Source organism: Ziziphus jujuba, chromosome 9 (genome assembly GCF_031755915.1).
Source record: "Ziziphus jujuba cultivar Dongzao chromosome 9, ASM3175591v1".
NCBI lineage: Eukaryota > Viridiplantae > Streptophyta > Magnoliopsida > Rosales > Rhamnaceae > Ziziphus > Ziziphus jujuba.
The window spans coordinates 26,509,351-26,526,996 of NC_083387.1; the positions used below are offsets into that span (position 1 = coordinate 26,509,351).

General features: G+C 33.2%; 1 protein-coding gene, 1 long non-coding RNA gene and 1 other non-coding gene across 6 annotated transcripts; 1 reads left to right on the forward strand and 2 right to left on the reverse strand.

Moving 5' to 3' along the window:
• Nucleotides 1-142: 142 nt before the first annotated feature.
• Nucleotides 143-2,898, reverse strand: LOC107404094 (uncharacterized). 4 transcript variants are annotated; one of them, XR_007243079.2, is made up of 4 exons: nt 2,595-2,898; nt 2,082-2,156; nt 1,649-1,776; nt 143-678 (listed from the first exon to the last, which is right to left on the reverse strand). It is a non-coding gene; the product is annotated as an uncharacterized LOC107404094 (long non-coding RNA). The 4 variants fall into 4 exon arrangements; XR_007243078.2 differs by lacking the exon at nt 143-678 and adding an exon at nt 685-1,053; XR_009640794.1 differs by lacking the exon at nt 143-678 and adding an exon at nt 1,450-1,565.
• Nucleotides 2,899-3,956: 1,058 nt separating this feature from the next.
• LOC112489657 (uncharacterized) lies at nt 3,957-7,136 on the reverse strand. The gene is made up of 2 exons (XM_025068505.3): nt 5,925-7,136; nt 3,957-5,145 (listed from the first exon to the last, which is right to left on the reverse strand). The coding sequence occupies exons 1-2, from the start codon at nt 7,083-7,085 to the stop codon at nt 4,075-4,077; spliced, it is 2,232 nt and encodes a 743-aa protein (XP_024924273.3). The 5' UTR covers nt 7,086-7,136; the 3' UTR covers nt 3,957-4,074.
• Nucleotides 7,137-10,686: 3,550 nt separating this feature from the next.
• Nucleotides 10,687-10,772, forward strand: LOC125421706 (small nucleolar RNA U31b). The gene has a single exon (XR_007240017.1). It is a non-coding gene; the product is annotated as a small nucleolar RNA U31b (small nucleolar RNA).
• The last annotated feature ends 6,874 nt before the right edge of the window (nt 10,773-17,646 follow it).

Here is a 17,646-nt window from a genome sequence, read left to right on the forward strand (position 1 = left end):
CTTAGACACATTGTCGCATTATTTCGAACACTTGCCTCAATCACGAAAATTAGTTACAACTTTTATTTTTCTTATTATTATTATTATCTTTTAGTATTTTTACGATATAACAAGTTGATACATTTCTAAAATTCTAATATGCTGAAATTCTAAGCGTGATGAATTATTCATTCAAATAGTAGAGGAATAAAAAGTAAAATAAAAATACAAGGCACATTCAAATAAAAAGTTGCATGGTAATAGGAAAAACAAAATAAAAATAAACAAAAGACAATAAATAAATAAAATTACCCCCTCTGCTTTCTCTCCTATTTTTGTGTTTTTCCTCTCATCATTCTCTTTCCCAACTCTCTCCATTTCTCCATTTTCTCTCTAGGCATTCTTTTCTCTACCTCAAACCACACTTTCTCTCCTATTCTCTTTTCATTTTTTCTCTACTTCTCTCCTATTTTTTTTCTTCCCCTAGTTTCTCCATTTCAAGACCCTTTCCTATTCGCTTCCGCTTTCTTTTTCCTTACACATCTCATCCTTTCTTTCTTTTCACAATTTCACTACATTCTCTATCCTTTGTTTCCTCACACTTCCTTTTCTCTACAACATTTCTCTATAGTTTATCAAGCTTTGTTTTTCATTTAGTGCCATAAAGATAAAATGAGAGAAGAGAGACTGTAAATAAAACTGGAGAGAAAAAAGTAAAGTGAGAAAAGTGAAGGTGACAAAGCAATTAAAGAGAAAAATAAAAAAAGGGAAAGCGGAGAAATAAAATAAATAGAGAATTTAGTAAAGAGAAAGAATTAAATAGAGAAAAAGCAGAGAAAAAGCAGAGGAAGAAATATAGAGAGAAATTTAGAGAAAAATGTAAAAAACTAAAACCAGAGAGAAAAATTAGATAAGAAAAAAGTAAAGGGAAGAAAGATGGCCAAAAAAAAAAAAATTGAAGAGAGCAGAAATAAAAGGAATGCAGGGGGAGGCGGAAAGCAGAAAACACCAACACAACCACAGGGGAGAAGAAGAGCCCCTGCCAATCCCGGCATGGTATCTCCTCTCCCAAACCTAAATAATCATCCATTCTTAGTATTAGATCATCTTCACACAACCAAACATACAAAACCTAGATACAATATATATATATATATATATATATACATATGTATATATACAAAGACCACAGAAGACTATACTAGGCTCCTACTTTGATAGTTCTCATCATCAATAATCAATGTTAATATGCATATTATGATATCATCCATGAAAGTGAGCGCCAAAAGTAAAGATAATATATACATTCCCCACCAATTGCATGCTATGATGTATGTTATAATCACCTATTCATTCAAATTTCAATACTAACAGTTAACCATTTTATTTTTAAAATTTATATCTATCCTTATCATGGACTTTATCACTAGGCTCTCTCTATGTAAAATTGTAAACTTTACATATTAAAAATACAAAAACGGTATGTGATTGGGTATTATATATATATTTTTTTAAAATATTAAGGATCTGATGCCTCTTACTTCACAAGAACAAATTTTTAGAAGCTCGCAGATTATAGTTGGAATCTACAATATAAAAAGATCAAATTTCTAAAAGCTCTATAGTAGAAATACTCATTGAAAATAACAGGAAAAAGAATATTAACTACCTAGCACGTTAAGATGATGAAGGGCAGGGCAGTAATAGCTGTTATTATAAAAGTTCCCACTCAATCTTTGTGTCAGTTTGCTCTGTTTTTGGCTTTTGTATTTCCAGGATCTTCTTGTAAATGAGTTCCTGCTTTACAGAAACGTTGAGGAAGACATTCACATTCGAAATATTTATTATCACACAATAAAACAGTACCAGACTAAAACCAATCCATCATCAAAGACAATAAAGTAATATGAATTTGCAATTACAATTTCATACACTTAGACATCCACCACAATTCACTCTCTAATGCTACAAATTATGACAATATAACACTCTTATTGAATCTCAATTAATCAGTAGGGGGGCAAAATGATCCAGGAAAATTAATACCAAATACTAATGTTTTCCACATTTGTTTATCTAAAAATCATTACTACTGGGCATACCTTTTTAAAGTGGAGCATCTTATGATCAGTACCCAAATACTCTGTTACTTTCATTTCCAGGCAAAGCAGTGAGAACTGCACAAAATAAAGACAAACTGGAAACTATGACTAGAAATATCTTCGTTTAAGAAAATTTTCAAACAAACCAACAAGCAAACACAAGAGATGCTTCTTTTTTTTTTTTTCTTTTTTTTTTTTTTTGTATTTTCCAAAAATTAAACCGAAAATAGATCTGGCTGCAGTTTCTTATTTTTCGTTTATCATTTTCCCCCAATTTTTTAAAACCTTGAAACTAAAACGAAACCCTAAAAATCCATATGAATTGAAAAAAAAAAAAAAAAAAAAAAAAAAGCCTAATGCAAACCATTAAATACCGGAGTAAAAAAGTCGCTCTCTCTCTTTAGTTTCCATTTTGTCTTTTCCTTAATAGATTCCAAACACGAGACAAAAGCTAAAAATGTTCGCAAGAAAAATCTTCAAAAAGAAGAAAAGAAAGAAAGCCTCCGGTCTTACCAGAATCGATCCGTCAGTCTCGGCGCTTGAACAAATCGAAAAATGACGGATCGGTAAACTCGTAAAAAAATCTCTCGCCGATCATCATTGTCATCGTCGATTCCTCAGTCACCACCATGTGAAGAGACAGAGAGAAAAGGTCGAGAAAAAAATGTTAATTTATCTGATGTAATTTCTTTTTTTTTTTTTTTTCTCAGTAATTTTATTATTAGTTTTTTTAAGCAAGATGGAAAAATTGTTGCATGTCTGAGTCACTAATCTCTTCTAACTTCTAAGTAAATGGATCAGTGAAATAGTAATCATTGAGTATACATATTTATAAATTTATAAAGGGACATTCTATGTCACATTCATCAAATCATCTATCCTGTTATTATAAATTTGTAATCTTACTTTTCTTTTGTTTTTAAATGATATTGAAAACAGGAAAATCTAAACACATTGTTATAGAAAGAAATAATGTTTTTTATCATTAGATTCGATATTTGCAATGACTTTTACTATTGAACTGTGCCTATAAGGATTATAACCTTGCTAAAGCACATGATTTTTTTAGTTTTTATTTTATTTTTTTTATATCTATTGTATGGTTCTTTTTTACTGGTGTATATGATTTATTATTATTATTCTTTTTTTGGTAAGCACATGAGTTTATTTATCTAATGTATGGCTTTATGCAAGGTGGAACATACTAAGTGTGACAATTTTGAATAAATTAAAAAAAAAAAAAAAAAAAGACTTCAACTGGGAAAAGGAAAATAAATAGACATGTGTTTATATATATATATATGAAACACTACATGCGCGCGCAAACAACTATTGCATTAGAACAAACAATCACCCATAAATTTCCATTTCAATTTCAAGCATCATCAAGAAACTTTTCCATTCATGAGTAATTAGTTGTTTAAGAGCTTTTAAAAATCCCAAGTTTTTAATACACTCAACCATATTTCTTATATATCAGCTTAGTTTCTAAATTTGCAATTTTTTCGTTTGTTTTGAAATCATTTTCAACTCTATTTCTTTGAAGATCAATATATAAGAAAGATGAAAAAGAAAGAACGAAAACAAATCTTGGTTTTTCCATTTGTTTGTTTCCAAGTGTCAGGAGATTATCAAACTAAAACCATTGTACCCATTTAACTCACTATGATTCATCCCACTTATTATTATGACTTTAACAATATACCAAAAGTAGATATTTCAAGTATATCAAATTAACATGTTTGAATTTACCAAGAAAAAAATTAGCATGTTTGATTCTTTGTCAAATACATACAATCCAATAGTCTTGGTAGCTTTTGAAAGAAAATATGGATATAAAAAAAAAAAAAGGAAAAAAGAAAAAAAAAAGCACAGTATATTTTATACAGGACCATATGTAATTATTGTATTTGTACAACAATAAGCCATCTCTAAGGAAAAGTCGAGCGACAAAACCATTATTTTCTCACGTGATACTGTTCTCGAGTTTGAATCAGCTCAACCCCAAATAATCCGCCACAATTTTCCACTTCATTTTCGAAGCCCCGTTCAAATATTCTTCTTCCATTGAGTAATTGGTTTTTTTAGAGCCTCCATCACGACAACTAAAAATGGCATGTCTATCACATATGTCACGATATTCCTTATACTTCTTCAGCTTAGCTTCTAATTTTGCAATATTATGTTCTAGATCTAAAATCTTTTGGTTTATTTTTGTCTTGATAGCATCTCTATTTGTTCGAAAACCAATATAAGCATGTACAAGTTGTTCAAGAGCAGAATTGATAAACTCAACTTTAAATCCTTTAGATTTCAATAATCGGAGGCAAGAATACCAATCTCCAAGAAGATTTTCAGTTACATCAACAAGCATTATTCTTGACATGCCATGTAAGAGTCTACATAAAAGGAAGTAAATAAGACTTTTAGTATCTGGCTTAAGCTTACTTGTTTTTTGATCATCACCACTAATATCTCCATACTTGGCAAGTAGATGTTTAAGAACATGAGCCAAATTCCAAGGTATCTTATAATATCCAACATTCACAAGCTCCAATCTCAACTCTTTGAGCGTTACTTTACTCCACCTTGTAGGATAATCGAAGTTGTTAAGCTTATTAAGGAGCTCTTCAAAACTCTTATCGGAGGAAAACTCTTGGATTCTTTTTTCAATTTGTTGATCTTCATCATCTTCTCCTTTAGCTAAATTGCTTTTTTGATCTACAATGTATCTATTTTTTTCGATTAACAAATACATTATGCACAACCCTCTCCGGTACTTTTCACTTTCGCTAATTCCCTCTATCTCATTGTTAACTTCGTTTTCCTCTTCCTCGTCTATCCTAAATTCCAAATTAGCATCAACACCCAAATCCTTTTCTGCTGAAAGAATAATAGATAACAATATAGGTTTCTGCTTCTCTTTCTCTTTTGACTCTTCAATGTTCCTTCTTTCATTCTCAAGCATTGTATCATCATGGTGATCTGTTTTTGTAACCAACTTCATTTGTTTCACAATCCGAAGATCGACATCTCTACAATCTCCCTGTAGTGCACGTACAACCTGAATCATATATAAATATTGAAATCTTTTAAAAAATATATCTAGCATCAGTTTGTATATATCTATATAATAAATAAAAAAATAACAGTAGGAAAGGACAAAGCATTTAAATTGATTGTGTCTATATACTTTGTTTAATAGTCTTATTGATTAAACAAACGTGAAAGTTGATTATGAATTTATTATCTCTTCTGTAACAGTCGTCTAATTAAAGTATTTTTCTTCCAGGGAAAAAAAAAAAGAAAAAAAAAGTGAACCTCCTTTTGCATGCCGGTCTATCTAAAGTAAATTAATTTAAAAAAATAAGAAGTACTTAATTATATTTTACTTTTTGGACATGAATAAAAAGCATTGGTTAATGAACAAACTAGTTGGCGTGCAAATTATTAAAGATAATTAAATAACTTTCAATTCATTCAAGCTTTAACACAAAATTACTTGTGTGCATCGTGGTAGTTCTTATACTTTTATCCTGTTTGTAATGCATGATTGGAGTGGATTAGACTAAACCACTAGAAGTCCTGTCTAACAACATCTGGCTAAATTTTAAATACTCCAACAAATATATATATATATATATATTAGGGGTTCGAATTTGATATTCTAATCAATAACCCAATTTTAATGTGCCCTGTTTAAATTTTTATCAATATTTTATTGACTGTTTAGTTAATATTAAATTCATGAATTAATAAAAATATGAATACCAATAATATATAAAGCATAGATTTGTTAAATATTTATTTATAAAAATCAATTACGAATAAACACTTGCTTACCTCAGATAACACACAATGGACATGAGCAATATATTTGCACTGTTCACAATAGTATACACAAATTCGTGGATCTCTTTCCGTCTCGCAAGCATCACAATAGTTTTCACCCGAATAATCTTCAACGATTGACTCAAAAAGTATAAGTGGATGAAGATGACAATTATGCTTAATGACACATGGCAATGGACCGCAAAGCAAATGCACGCTGAAGTTACAATTTTCACAAAAAAATAAGTAACGTTCAGTATGGACAAGTTCATTAGGGGCACTCACCAATGGCTGACAATAGGTATAAGAGGCACTGCAACATCTAATGGTGTCATCTTTATAAGCTAATTTGTCTACAAGATATAGGAGGTGATTGTGACCTTGATACATTATAGTTGGTCTCGAAGACAAGCATCTTACACACACATAAAAGTGGCATAGAGGACAAGCAAAGATGAAGTTGACACATGTTTTGTCACATAAATGGCATCTAGTATTGTCTGCATTTGCCCCAACTACTTTAAGAATCAAAGAATGCTTTAGATGAAAGGGATGCCTTAGCTTAGAAGGTAACTCAAGACATGATTTGTGAAAGAAATATTTGCATATTTTGCAACTATAGGCTTGACTAGTGCTACTTGATAAAGATAACTCACATAAATAGCACTTGATCATAGCTTCATCTACATCATATTTCTTGACCCCTAAAACTTCCATCGGTTGCTTATGACAAAAAGGTTGATCCCAACCCTTGTCTTTGTTTTCACATGTTGCAGTGGGCGTTCTTAGAACACAATATATACAGACAACAGATTTGCAACCATGACACACGTAAAAGAAGGAACTATCGAATTTCGTGTTACAAATTCTACACCGGAGGCCAAATCGCTTAACATCAGAAGAAATCAGACGTAAATAATCATGAGGATGAAAAGGGTGTTCGATCTCGCGCAAGAATGGTACAGCACATGGAAAGTGAAGGTAATAGTTGCACTCAAGACAGGCATAGTGAATTGCATCCAAGATGTCGTCAGAGCATATGTGACAAACACCTTCAATGAAAATATCAGATCCCTTGAACAGGACCAATGGATGCTCATGACCTGGATGTTGTATCTCCATTTTTCTCTGATTTACCTCACCAAAGTTAAGAACATAAAAATTAAGGTCCATTTTCAAAATTGGTAAACAAAGTGAGAAATGAGCTGCTGGTTTGAAATGCGATGAAGGAACAAAGGCATGCTCATGATGAAATGGTGTATATATATATATATATATATATTCCTCACCTTGCGTTTTACATGTCTTTCACTTAAAACATGGTGTTAGGGATAGAGTGAGGAGGAGTTAAGGAATATGATATGGGATAAGATAACAGCAAAGAGCCCCAAAGGAAAACCATGGGGTTGATATTAGAATCTTTTTGGTTATATATATATATTATATTTTAATTATATAGAGAGTAATGTTCTATTGAAAACATATTCTCAATATAAAATAGGAACATATTAACATGTTAAATGCCAAGAATATCAATTTCAACAATTGTCACATTAAAAGAATATCTCTGGATTAATCTACATTTCCCTCCTTTAAATCCATTTAAAAATGATTTCCAAAAATTACTCTTTTTTTTGAATTTTTTTTATAAATTGGTTTCTTGAAAATCACAAATAAGTAATTTTTCATAAACAAAATCTCTCTTAAAAATGAGTTCATATATATATATATATATATATCAAAAAGTGCATGCTTTAATCTTTCCAAAAATGATTTAGACATTTTATAATCATTCACAAATGAGCACTCAGTATATGTTTTTAATTTTACAAAGTTATATTACTAGCAATCAGGTTTGGAGCAGAAAACATCTTCCTCAATTTGTATGTCCAAAACTAGAAAAGTTATCTTACTAAATAATTCGAACTAACAATTTTTGATAGAGACGGAACTGATAAGAATCAGTTATTTATATATATTGGCTATTATTATTTTACTAAATACTATGAAGCAAAAGAGATGGAAGAGATATGAACATGGAAGAATAAATAGAGATATTTTAATGCCTTCTATGAGGACGTATGGCGAGGAAAGCGATTGTCTGCATGCTTTTAAACAATGTCGTCGTATTGTAATTTTTTTATTATTTTCTCTTTTTCAGTGTCCAGTGCTTGTTATTATAAGGCTGAATTAGGAGGATGCTTATGGCATCGGGGTGTTAAAATCTGTCATGGCCAGATGAAATTGATAACAGAAAAGGGGCAATTAATTAAAAAGTCAACTTAACAAAGAAATGTATATCTATACATATATATATATATATATATATATATATATATATATAATTTTACTTAGAGAAGATCTATCCTTTTTATAATGCGCCACGTTAGATAACATGTTCCATAATGAAGATCTTTTACAATACAATATATTGTTTTACGTTAAAACCTAATCTTCTTTATAACAAAGATTGCAAAAACATAATACTATTATAGGCACCAGCTATTTAACATAAACTGCTGGGGAGTATCTAAAAATGTAAGCACATTAATTAGTTAGACAAGAAAATTAATTACATTTGAATACCATTTCATTTTTAAAGTTTTACAATTTAGGTTATTAACTTTTAAAGGTAGTTATATAAATTTTTTATTTTTTAATTTGATGCAAATTAATTTAATCTACAATTTGGTCAAAAAAATTGTTAACCTTCCATCTACCAATTTGTTTCTATAATAGAATTGAAAGCGGGAGAATATGTGAAGAAAGAAAAGAAGCAGTTAGATAAAATTGTTATCAATTTGTTATTCCAAATTGAATATTGAATCAATATGTAACAAGTAAAAAAAATCAAAGATTGAAAATTAAAAGTCTAACTTATTAAACTTTTAAAATCCAAGATACCAAAATGCAATAATTTTAAATAAAAATGTAAACAAAATTATCAAAAAGGGTAAAACAATAATTTTTTTATTATTGTTAAGAAAGCACGTTAATTAGTTAGAGAAAAAAAATTATTATTATTATTTTTCAATTCTAGTAATTTAGGCTTTTGTGGAAACGGGGCAGGAGAAGCTGAAAAAAATACTGGGCAAGTTTTTGTTTTAATTTTAATTTTTGCTTTTGTCGATGTATACATATATATATATATAGAGAATTGCTATGAAGTGAGATTTCTCACACGGTATAAAGTAAGATGCCGTTACTCTTAACCCCCGTTTGATTTGCACTGTACATTTATTTTGAAAAAAAAAAACTTGCTGTTGCTTTGCCTGGGTTAAATGAAACGGAGCGTGGCACCTATTTTCAAAAAAAAAAAAAAAAAAAAAAAAACAGAACACGAAACTGCAGAGAAGAGAAGCTCCCGCACCTCCAGCTCCAGATCCAGAATCCCTAAACCAGCAGCAGCTCAAGCTCACTCTCGTTCTTCTCTGCCGCCAGGGTGCTCCTCTTTGCCGCCCAACACCTCCAGCAGCCACCCTGCACCTCCAGCAACACAGCCGCTTTCAGGTTCGTTCCTTCTCTTCCTCTCTCATTCTGTAATTTTTGGGTATCATCAAACCGATTATACCAAAAGAAAGAATGCTTAGCAGATACGCAAACAATTGATATTGGTTTTGTGCTCTTTTGATCTTTATAGAAAATGCAAGTTCTATTTATGATTTTTTATTTTCTGCAATTTATTTATGACACTTTGTCTTTTTTTTTTTTTTTTTTTTTTAAATTTGGGGCGGTAGGGGGAAGTTTATGTTACTTGATAGTTGATGCATTCTTACTTTTGTGAATAACCAGTTAGTCTTGACTCCGATAGGTGGTTATATATTCCATTACTTAATCTTATTTGTTAATTTTTTCTTTTCCTAGTAATTTCATTTTTACCATCTCTGAGTTAAAAGGAAGAGACATATTTGATCTCTGTTACGGTATAACCTCTGCTATATTTTATTTTCTGATTGTAATTATTGCTTAATAAGACTTTACAAGAGTTGGTTTTATAAATTTGTCCTGATGCATTACTATATTTCTGTTCTAAGTAATTGGGATATGGAACTGCATAAAAGTTTTTCTGTCCTGTAGGTTGGGCGTCTCAACTGCATTCAAATATTGTGCATTCTGCTTCTCTTCACATCAGCTTTGTTGTTGCAACAATTTTTTTTGAGCTGCATTGCTGCTTATTGTTGTAGTCTTGTGTTGAACAAAATAGTCTTCTGCAGCTTGCTTGGTGCAAAATAATGTCGGATTATACATGAATGCAAAAGAATGTTTGATAATTGCAGTGAATATAATTGATGCATTTATTGTATGGTTGTTTTTCCATCTGTGTGAGTATAACAGTTCAAGTACAGAGATCTGTGGGCGAATGGTCTATGCGTTGGGTATAAGCTCCTTGTTGATTTTGAATATAGGTCATTTTATAATGTGAAGTGATTGCTGTTAAGTTGGATAACAGTATATAGAAATTTAGGTGTTTCTGTATTTGTATTATGTTCTAGCCCCTTCATTTGAGGAGCTAGTTTAATGATTTGTCCTGGTGTTGCTGGTTATGTTTTCAGTTAATTATAATTGTTGTTTAATTTGTCTAAAAGGGTTTTTCTGCAGGTTATGTTTTTTTCTTTTCAACTATTATTGCAAGGTGGGGATTGACATTTTTATCTGACCCCAGTTATTTTTGAGCAAATAATTTCTATTTAGTTTTCTTATTAATTCTTTAATTCCTTTGATACATATTTTCTGTTTTTGTTTATGGTTAATTTGATTCACCTGGAATGACGGGAGATGTGATGATAGCTTCTGACGCCCAGTTTTACTTGCATGGTTGATGTAATATGGTGTATTTCAATGATAATGATTATCTGATCTCTTCGGTTTTTGAACTTTCTCGTAGTTTTGTTTGAAGTTTTCTCTAGTTTTTAACTCTTTTTACTTCCAGTGTGTTTTAGTTAGTAATATGCAGCATGATATGAGAATGAATGCCCATCAGTTCTGCAGTTGAATGATGTATATTGGCATGCAGTACCATGTCATATCTATTGCATATTTACGCTATATTACTTAACTTATATTCTATTTTTTTTTTTTTTTTTTTTTTTTTTGCTACTGGATCTTCAATCTTGCCCCATGATGATATGTGAATTGGTATCCCCTTGACTGATAAAATTAGCTGGTAACTTGTACTGCATTGGTTGTTTGTCAGGACCCGTCCAGAATTCCTTCCCCGGAACCCTAGACAAGCCCTGATCCCAGGGAAATACCACCGGACCTTCCAACGGAAAATCCGGCAGCACCTCCCCTAAGGGATTTACTTACCACAAATTTACCTGCACTGAAAACACACTTCAAAAATATCCCCTTATTCCTCCCACAATACTACAAATTGTTCCACAAATTGTAGCACTTCAAAATAAATACAGTAATCCAGTGCAAGATAAATACAACAAGAGTGAAAGAAATATTACAACTGCAATAAAAGAATAAACGGGTACTGCCGAACTAAAACAGCGACGAAGATCAAGTCCGCTCCGAATGAACACCGACAACCTGGTACCTAGAGGAACGAAATTTAAGAGTGTGAGATGCTAATCATCTCAGTGAGCGACCCTACTACTATACAATATAATACCACAGTAATAGGTATATAAATAATAATTATTTGGAAATAATATTTTCTCTCAAAACCCTTACAATTCTCTCAGTTGGAAAGGTTCCCCTTTTAAAACATTTTCACAAAACCCATTATTCATATTCCCCGAAAACCAAGACATCAAATAAATATCCGAACAGTAATAATTATATTTTAACTCCAATACAGTTTTAAAACATTTTATTTTTAAAACACAGTTCTGAAAATCAGTTGATGCACCCACTATATACCAGTGGCGCCAACAGTGCCCAGCGTCCCAAGGTACCGCCACACAGGAGGTTATAGAAAGAAACCAGCATACGGTCGCGTGGCGTCCCACTGCGCCGCTGCTAACCTGGTGTCCCGGCCATGGGGGGGTGGCCACCCTCATCCGATGGCAACCACAGGACACCCTCATAATATCAACCGCGCGCTAATCACACCCACCTGCGCGCTAATCACATCACCTGCGCGCTAATCACACCCACCTGCGCGCTAATCACAACCGTGTGCACACTAACCATATCACATATAAACAGAACACCAGTACGTGCACGGTGCATCTAAAAATCATAAAATTCACATATTTAATTTGTATATCAAAACTCACATTTTGCATAAATAGAGCGGGTATAATCCATCCGCTTGAACCCGGAAATTCTCCGTAATTTCTTTATAATCAACACCATAAATTCCATGATTTTCAAATCCACCAACTCCCAAATCCACCAATTCAAATATCCACATTTTTCCAAGCATAAATAATTTCTCGAAATATCATAATCAAATCTCATAATATTCCATGGGCATATTTTATAAAAATTGAAATCACCAACATAACCAAATATTTTCCTTGAAATATTTGAAAATCAAATCGTGCCCAATTTACCATTAAAACCACACCAATTTCAAAATCCTCAAAACCATAAAATAATTTCACATGGCATAAATTTGTAAAATGCACATTTTCTTAAATCCAATAAATTCATAAATAATTCCACAATAAATCCAATAAATATTTGGCACATAGAAATTAAATTCCAAATATTTAAATCACACACATACTATATTCACAAATTAAATTCTCCAAAATTAATTTGAAGGTGGGTCACTCACCTGAAGCACACAATTAACCCACGATCCACTACGGGATCAATTTCACGACTCATTGGTGCTCCTAGAACAAAATTCACAGACAGTCAAATAAAATAATATTTTATTCGGGTAAATAATACCCGGTATCCGGGGGGTCAAACACAAACGTTAACCAAAATAGGCAAATAATATACCGAATTGAAGCTCGTGGGACGAGGATCACAAATCCGGTCTCCATCGACCCCAATTCCGCCGGAGGTGGCCGGAATTTGGTCGGGAAGTTTCGGCCGGTTTTGATCTTGAGGGATCTTTCAAACGGTGGGGATTTTGGGCAATCTAACCCCGGAAATGGACTCAGAGGGGTCGAAAATAGTGGGATAGAGGTATGGGACGGGCTGGGTTGGTCGGAAACGGCTAGAATCACCGGAAAAATTTCCACCCGCCGCCGCGACTTCGCCGGCCCGATCTGGGCGCTTCCGGTGGCGGCTGGCCGGGAAATTTGGTGGCCGAGGTCGCGAGGTGGCGGGCTTGGACGGTGGCTGGCGCGTGTAGCATTCTGGGGATTGAAATCCGGCGAAACACCGGTCAAACGGGGAGAGGGTGAGAGTGAAAGGAGAGAGAAAGGGAGAAGAGAAATTCTGCGTTTTTTTGTTGATGGGTCGGGGAAGAGAAGGAAGAAAAGGAAAAAAGAAAAAGACAAAGAAAAAAGAAAAAGGTGTTTTCCCACTGGGGAAAAGAAAAAGAAAAAGAAAAGGAAAAAGAAAAGAAAAGAAATAAAATAAAATATATATAAAAAAATAATTAAATACTAATATTATTATTTAAAATAATAATAAAAATAATTTGATTTTACACATGGTTGATATGTGGCATTTCATCATGGTGACACATGGCCACCTTCATTGAGTCACACGTGGCACATCGTTATGCGTGTAAAAATAATAATAAAATAATACAGTATTTGAAAAACTTTACAGGTCCATAACTTTCAAACCACATGCCCAAATCGGACGTGCCGCCAATCTACGGACTCGTATCGATGAGCACTTCACAACCATGCATGAGTCAAAGCTCAACCTTGCATGAATAAAAAGTCAACTCCGGCACCCCTTGGACAGTTTGGACCTCAACTTGTTTTGCTCAAAACTTTCAAACCGTAGCTCTGTTTTCAACGTGCTACCAGTCTACGAACTCGTGCCAACGTGTACTTTGTAACGGTACCTCAGTCAACCTAAAATTTCAACCGGATCAAAAAGTCAACTTTTGACCCCTTCGGTCAACGGTCAACGGTCAACCTCGGTCAACATGCAAAAATTCCGACATGGTTCGGGACGGGGTGTTACATTGTTGATCACACAGGCTCCTCTTTGTTAGCAACTTTAATGACTTTGAGGCTTCCTTTTTCCGATAAAGTGGCAGGTAACCTGGACTTTGATGATATGTCAACATCCAATATAAATGAAAGTGCTTGGCAACAAAAGTGTGCTTGTGGTGGTTATATGAAACTGCAGATATCTCGTTCCGAAAAAAATCCAAATAGAAAATTTTGAAAATGCTATAATAATAAGGTAAATATAAAAATTATATATGATATTGTGTTATGAAATTAGTGGATCAATTATTTATTCACCATATGAATGTTATGCAGGATGGTAAATATTGTAGAAAGTTTGTATGGGATGATGAAATACATCATACACATGGAAACATGAACAAAACGGAGACAGAAATGTTGATTAATGAAATGGTTAGTCTAAATAATAATGTAAGGGAGTTGAATTATACTGCCAAGGGTCTACTTAAAATCTTGACAGAAAAGCAGCAGCATCAAAGGAAAAGCGACTATGACTGGAGATTTCTAACTGTCATTGTTATAGCTACCATATCAATTTGTTATTTTTATAAGAATATGTAGATTTATTAGAAATGATATGTAATAATTTGTACTTGAAAGTATGTTTGACAATTATTAGAGGAATTTGAAGCAATGTGTAAAAATTGTAAAAATTGATATGTGTAAAAATTGTATTTGATATGTGTAAAAATTATTGAACGGTCATACACTGGCAATCAAATAGCAACTTTTATTTTAAAAACAAACAAACAATTACATAACATAGTTTATGAGCCGAAAAATATAAAAGCTATATAACTTAGTTTCCACAAACAAATGCTTACTATCAATATATATGTATATGAAAAATCAGTTTTTATATAATAAGATGAACTAACTTTTATATTTTTCAGATTTAAATATATAATAATAAAAATATAATTATAATTTGAATATGAATAATTCTACAGAAGTTGCTTTAAAAACTACAAAATGTGACACATTACACATAGGTCCAAAAACCAGCATATGTTTAAATAATCAAAGTGACCAAATTACACATAGTTCTCATACATTACACATAGTTTTCATACAACCAGCTTTCAAATTCATATTGATATTCATAATCTCCTATCAATCTTCCTGGTCACATAGCTTCCACGATATGACAATTACGATCTTTTTGCACCATGTAAATTTGATCCTACAATAAAAATAACATTATGAGGATTCAAATTACCAGCATAATAAAAAGTTTATGTCTATTCATATAGAAGAAATTACCAGCATGAGAAGTTAAGTCATCATCTTCACTTGCCGAATTGGAATTGATGTCTTGGTCATTCGTTGTAGATTTATATGATAAAAAAATAAAATATATATTACAAAGCTGAAAAATTATATGAATAAAATTATCTTGCATATATAAAATTATTTTTTGCTTAATATATATATATATATATATCTAAGAGAGAATCTCATATATTTACCTTTCTTGCAACCGAGGTGTAACATCCCACATCGGTTGGAGAGGGGCACGAAGCGGTCTTTATAAGGCTGTGGATACCTCTCCCTTCAAGACGCGTTTTGACAAAACCTTGAGACCAGGGGGGAGAGAGGGAGTGAACCCTGGGCCAAAGAGGACAATATCTTGATGCGGGTGGTACTGGGCTGTTACAGTGGTATCAGAGCCGGACCCGGATCGGTGTGCCAGCGAGGACGCTGGGCCCCAAGGGGGGAGGATTGTAACATCCCACATCGGTTGGAGAGGGGCACGAAGCGGTCTTTATAAGGCTGTGGATACCTCTCCCTTCAAAATGTGTTTTGACAAAACCTTGAGGCCAGGGGGGAGAGAGGGAGTGAACCCTGGGCCAAAGAGGACAATATCTTGATGTGGGTGGTACTGGGCTGTTACAGTGGTATCAGAGCCGGACCCGGATCGATGTGCCAGCGAGGATGCTGGGCCCCAAGGGGGGAGGATTGTAACATCCCACATCGGTTGGAGAGGGGCACAAAGCGGTCTTTATAAGGCTGTGGATACATCTCCCTTCAAGACGCGTTTTAACAAAACCTTGAGGCCAGGGGGGAGAGAGGGAGTGAACCCTGGGCCAAAGAGGACAATATCTTGATGCGGGTGGTACTAGGCTGTTACACGAGGACAATTCCTCTTATTGTGTTGCTGTCCACGAAGTCCACATCCTCGACAAAAGTGTGATTTTGAAACTAACATCTCTTTTGGATTTTTAAATCTTTTCCCACATCCTTTTGATCGTACATGTGACGGATTATTAATACTTGAAAGCTCTTTTGTACTTCTTTTGCTAGTTGTTTCTGGCACTGTCATTCCATCACCATTCATTTCTTTAATTTTACCACGTAGCAATTCAATCTCATTCAAAATAAATTTGGTACCCTCAACTGTAAGAGATGCATCATCAATTAAATTAGAACAAGCTCGAGATAAACTTGCATGCCTAGTCACCAATGACATATCGTCATGGTCATTCATTTCTTGACCATTGTTATCCCACACTTCACCAATTTTTGCACTTTTTGTCCATCTCCTAAGAATGTATTCGCTTGGCAAAAATATGACTTGTTTAATTCGAAACTAGGCTAATATATATCTACATGGAATTCCATTAAAGTTAAATAGCCTACAACTACATGACACAGAATCTGAAAGTTTATTATATTTAAGCTGTCTATTCCTTGATGAGCAACTTCCACTAGCCTTCCGTACACTATAAAACATAGACTCATCATCCTCAAACGTGCAACTTAAGAAATACGCAGAACTTTCAAATAACTCATCTTGAAAAATTATAAAATTTCTGTTTGTGTAAATTTTCACCATTTGAGTCTCCATTGGGCACATAGTTTTCAACTTTGGTTGCTCATTCACATCAATATGATCTGGAACTAACTCATCATGTCTTTGATGATTAATAGCTCTATTAAAACGTACAATAAAGTCCATCAATGAATTTTTGTTTGAGATGTACCTTTTGAAAAATGCATGTGAACTTTCTGCTCTTTGACTGCTCAACATTCCTGCATTGAATATATGATTAAAATAAACAGGAACCCACTTGTTGCGGATTTCATACATTTGGCGCAACCATGTATTATCTCCCAAATTACTATTCTTCAACAACTCAGCCCAACTAGTCTCAAACTCTTCAATAGTCTTCGAGTTACAAATTATATTTTTGAACCAATGATAGTTATCCCGATAAACCATTGTATTTATCTTCTCCGCAAATTTATTCAAAATATGCCAGATACAGTATCAATGACAAGTTGATGGAAGAACTTGAGCAATGGCCTTCGTCATTACAGGATCTTGATCCGTAATAATCACCTGAGGTGCACCCCTCGACATTGCATCCAACAATTGATTGAATAACCAAACAAAAGATTCGGTTTTTTCACCACTCAACAAAGCACATCCAAAAATAACAGTCTGACCATGATGGTTTACTCCTGCCAATGGAGCAAATATCATATCGTATTTATTCGTGTTGTAAGTTGTATCAAACACTACTACATCACCAAAGAAATGATACGATCTCCTTGCAAAAGGATCTGCCCAGAAGCATCTAACAAGCCTGCTTTCTTCATTGAGTTCATACTTAAAGTAAAAGGTTGGATTTTTTTCTTCCTCAGAAGAAAAAAATTCAATT

Coding starts and splice junctions, on each gene's coding strand:
- LOC112489657 (XM_025068505.3), bottom strand. CDS start 7,085: ATGGACCTTAATTTTTATGTTCTTAACTTTGGTGAGGTAAATCAGAGA. Junction 5,146..5,924: donor TCCATTGTGTGTTATCTGAG/GTAAGCAAGTGT, acceptor TATATGATTCAG/GTTGTACGTGCACTACAGGG.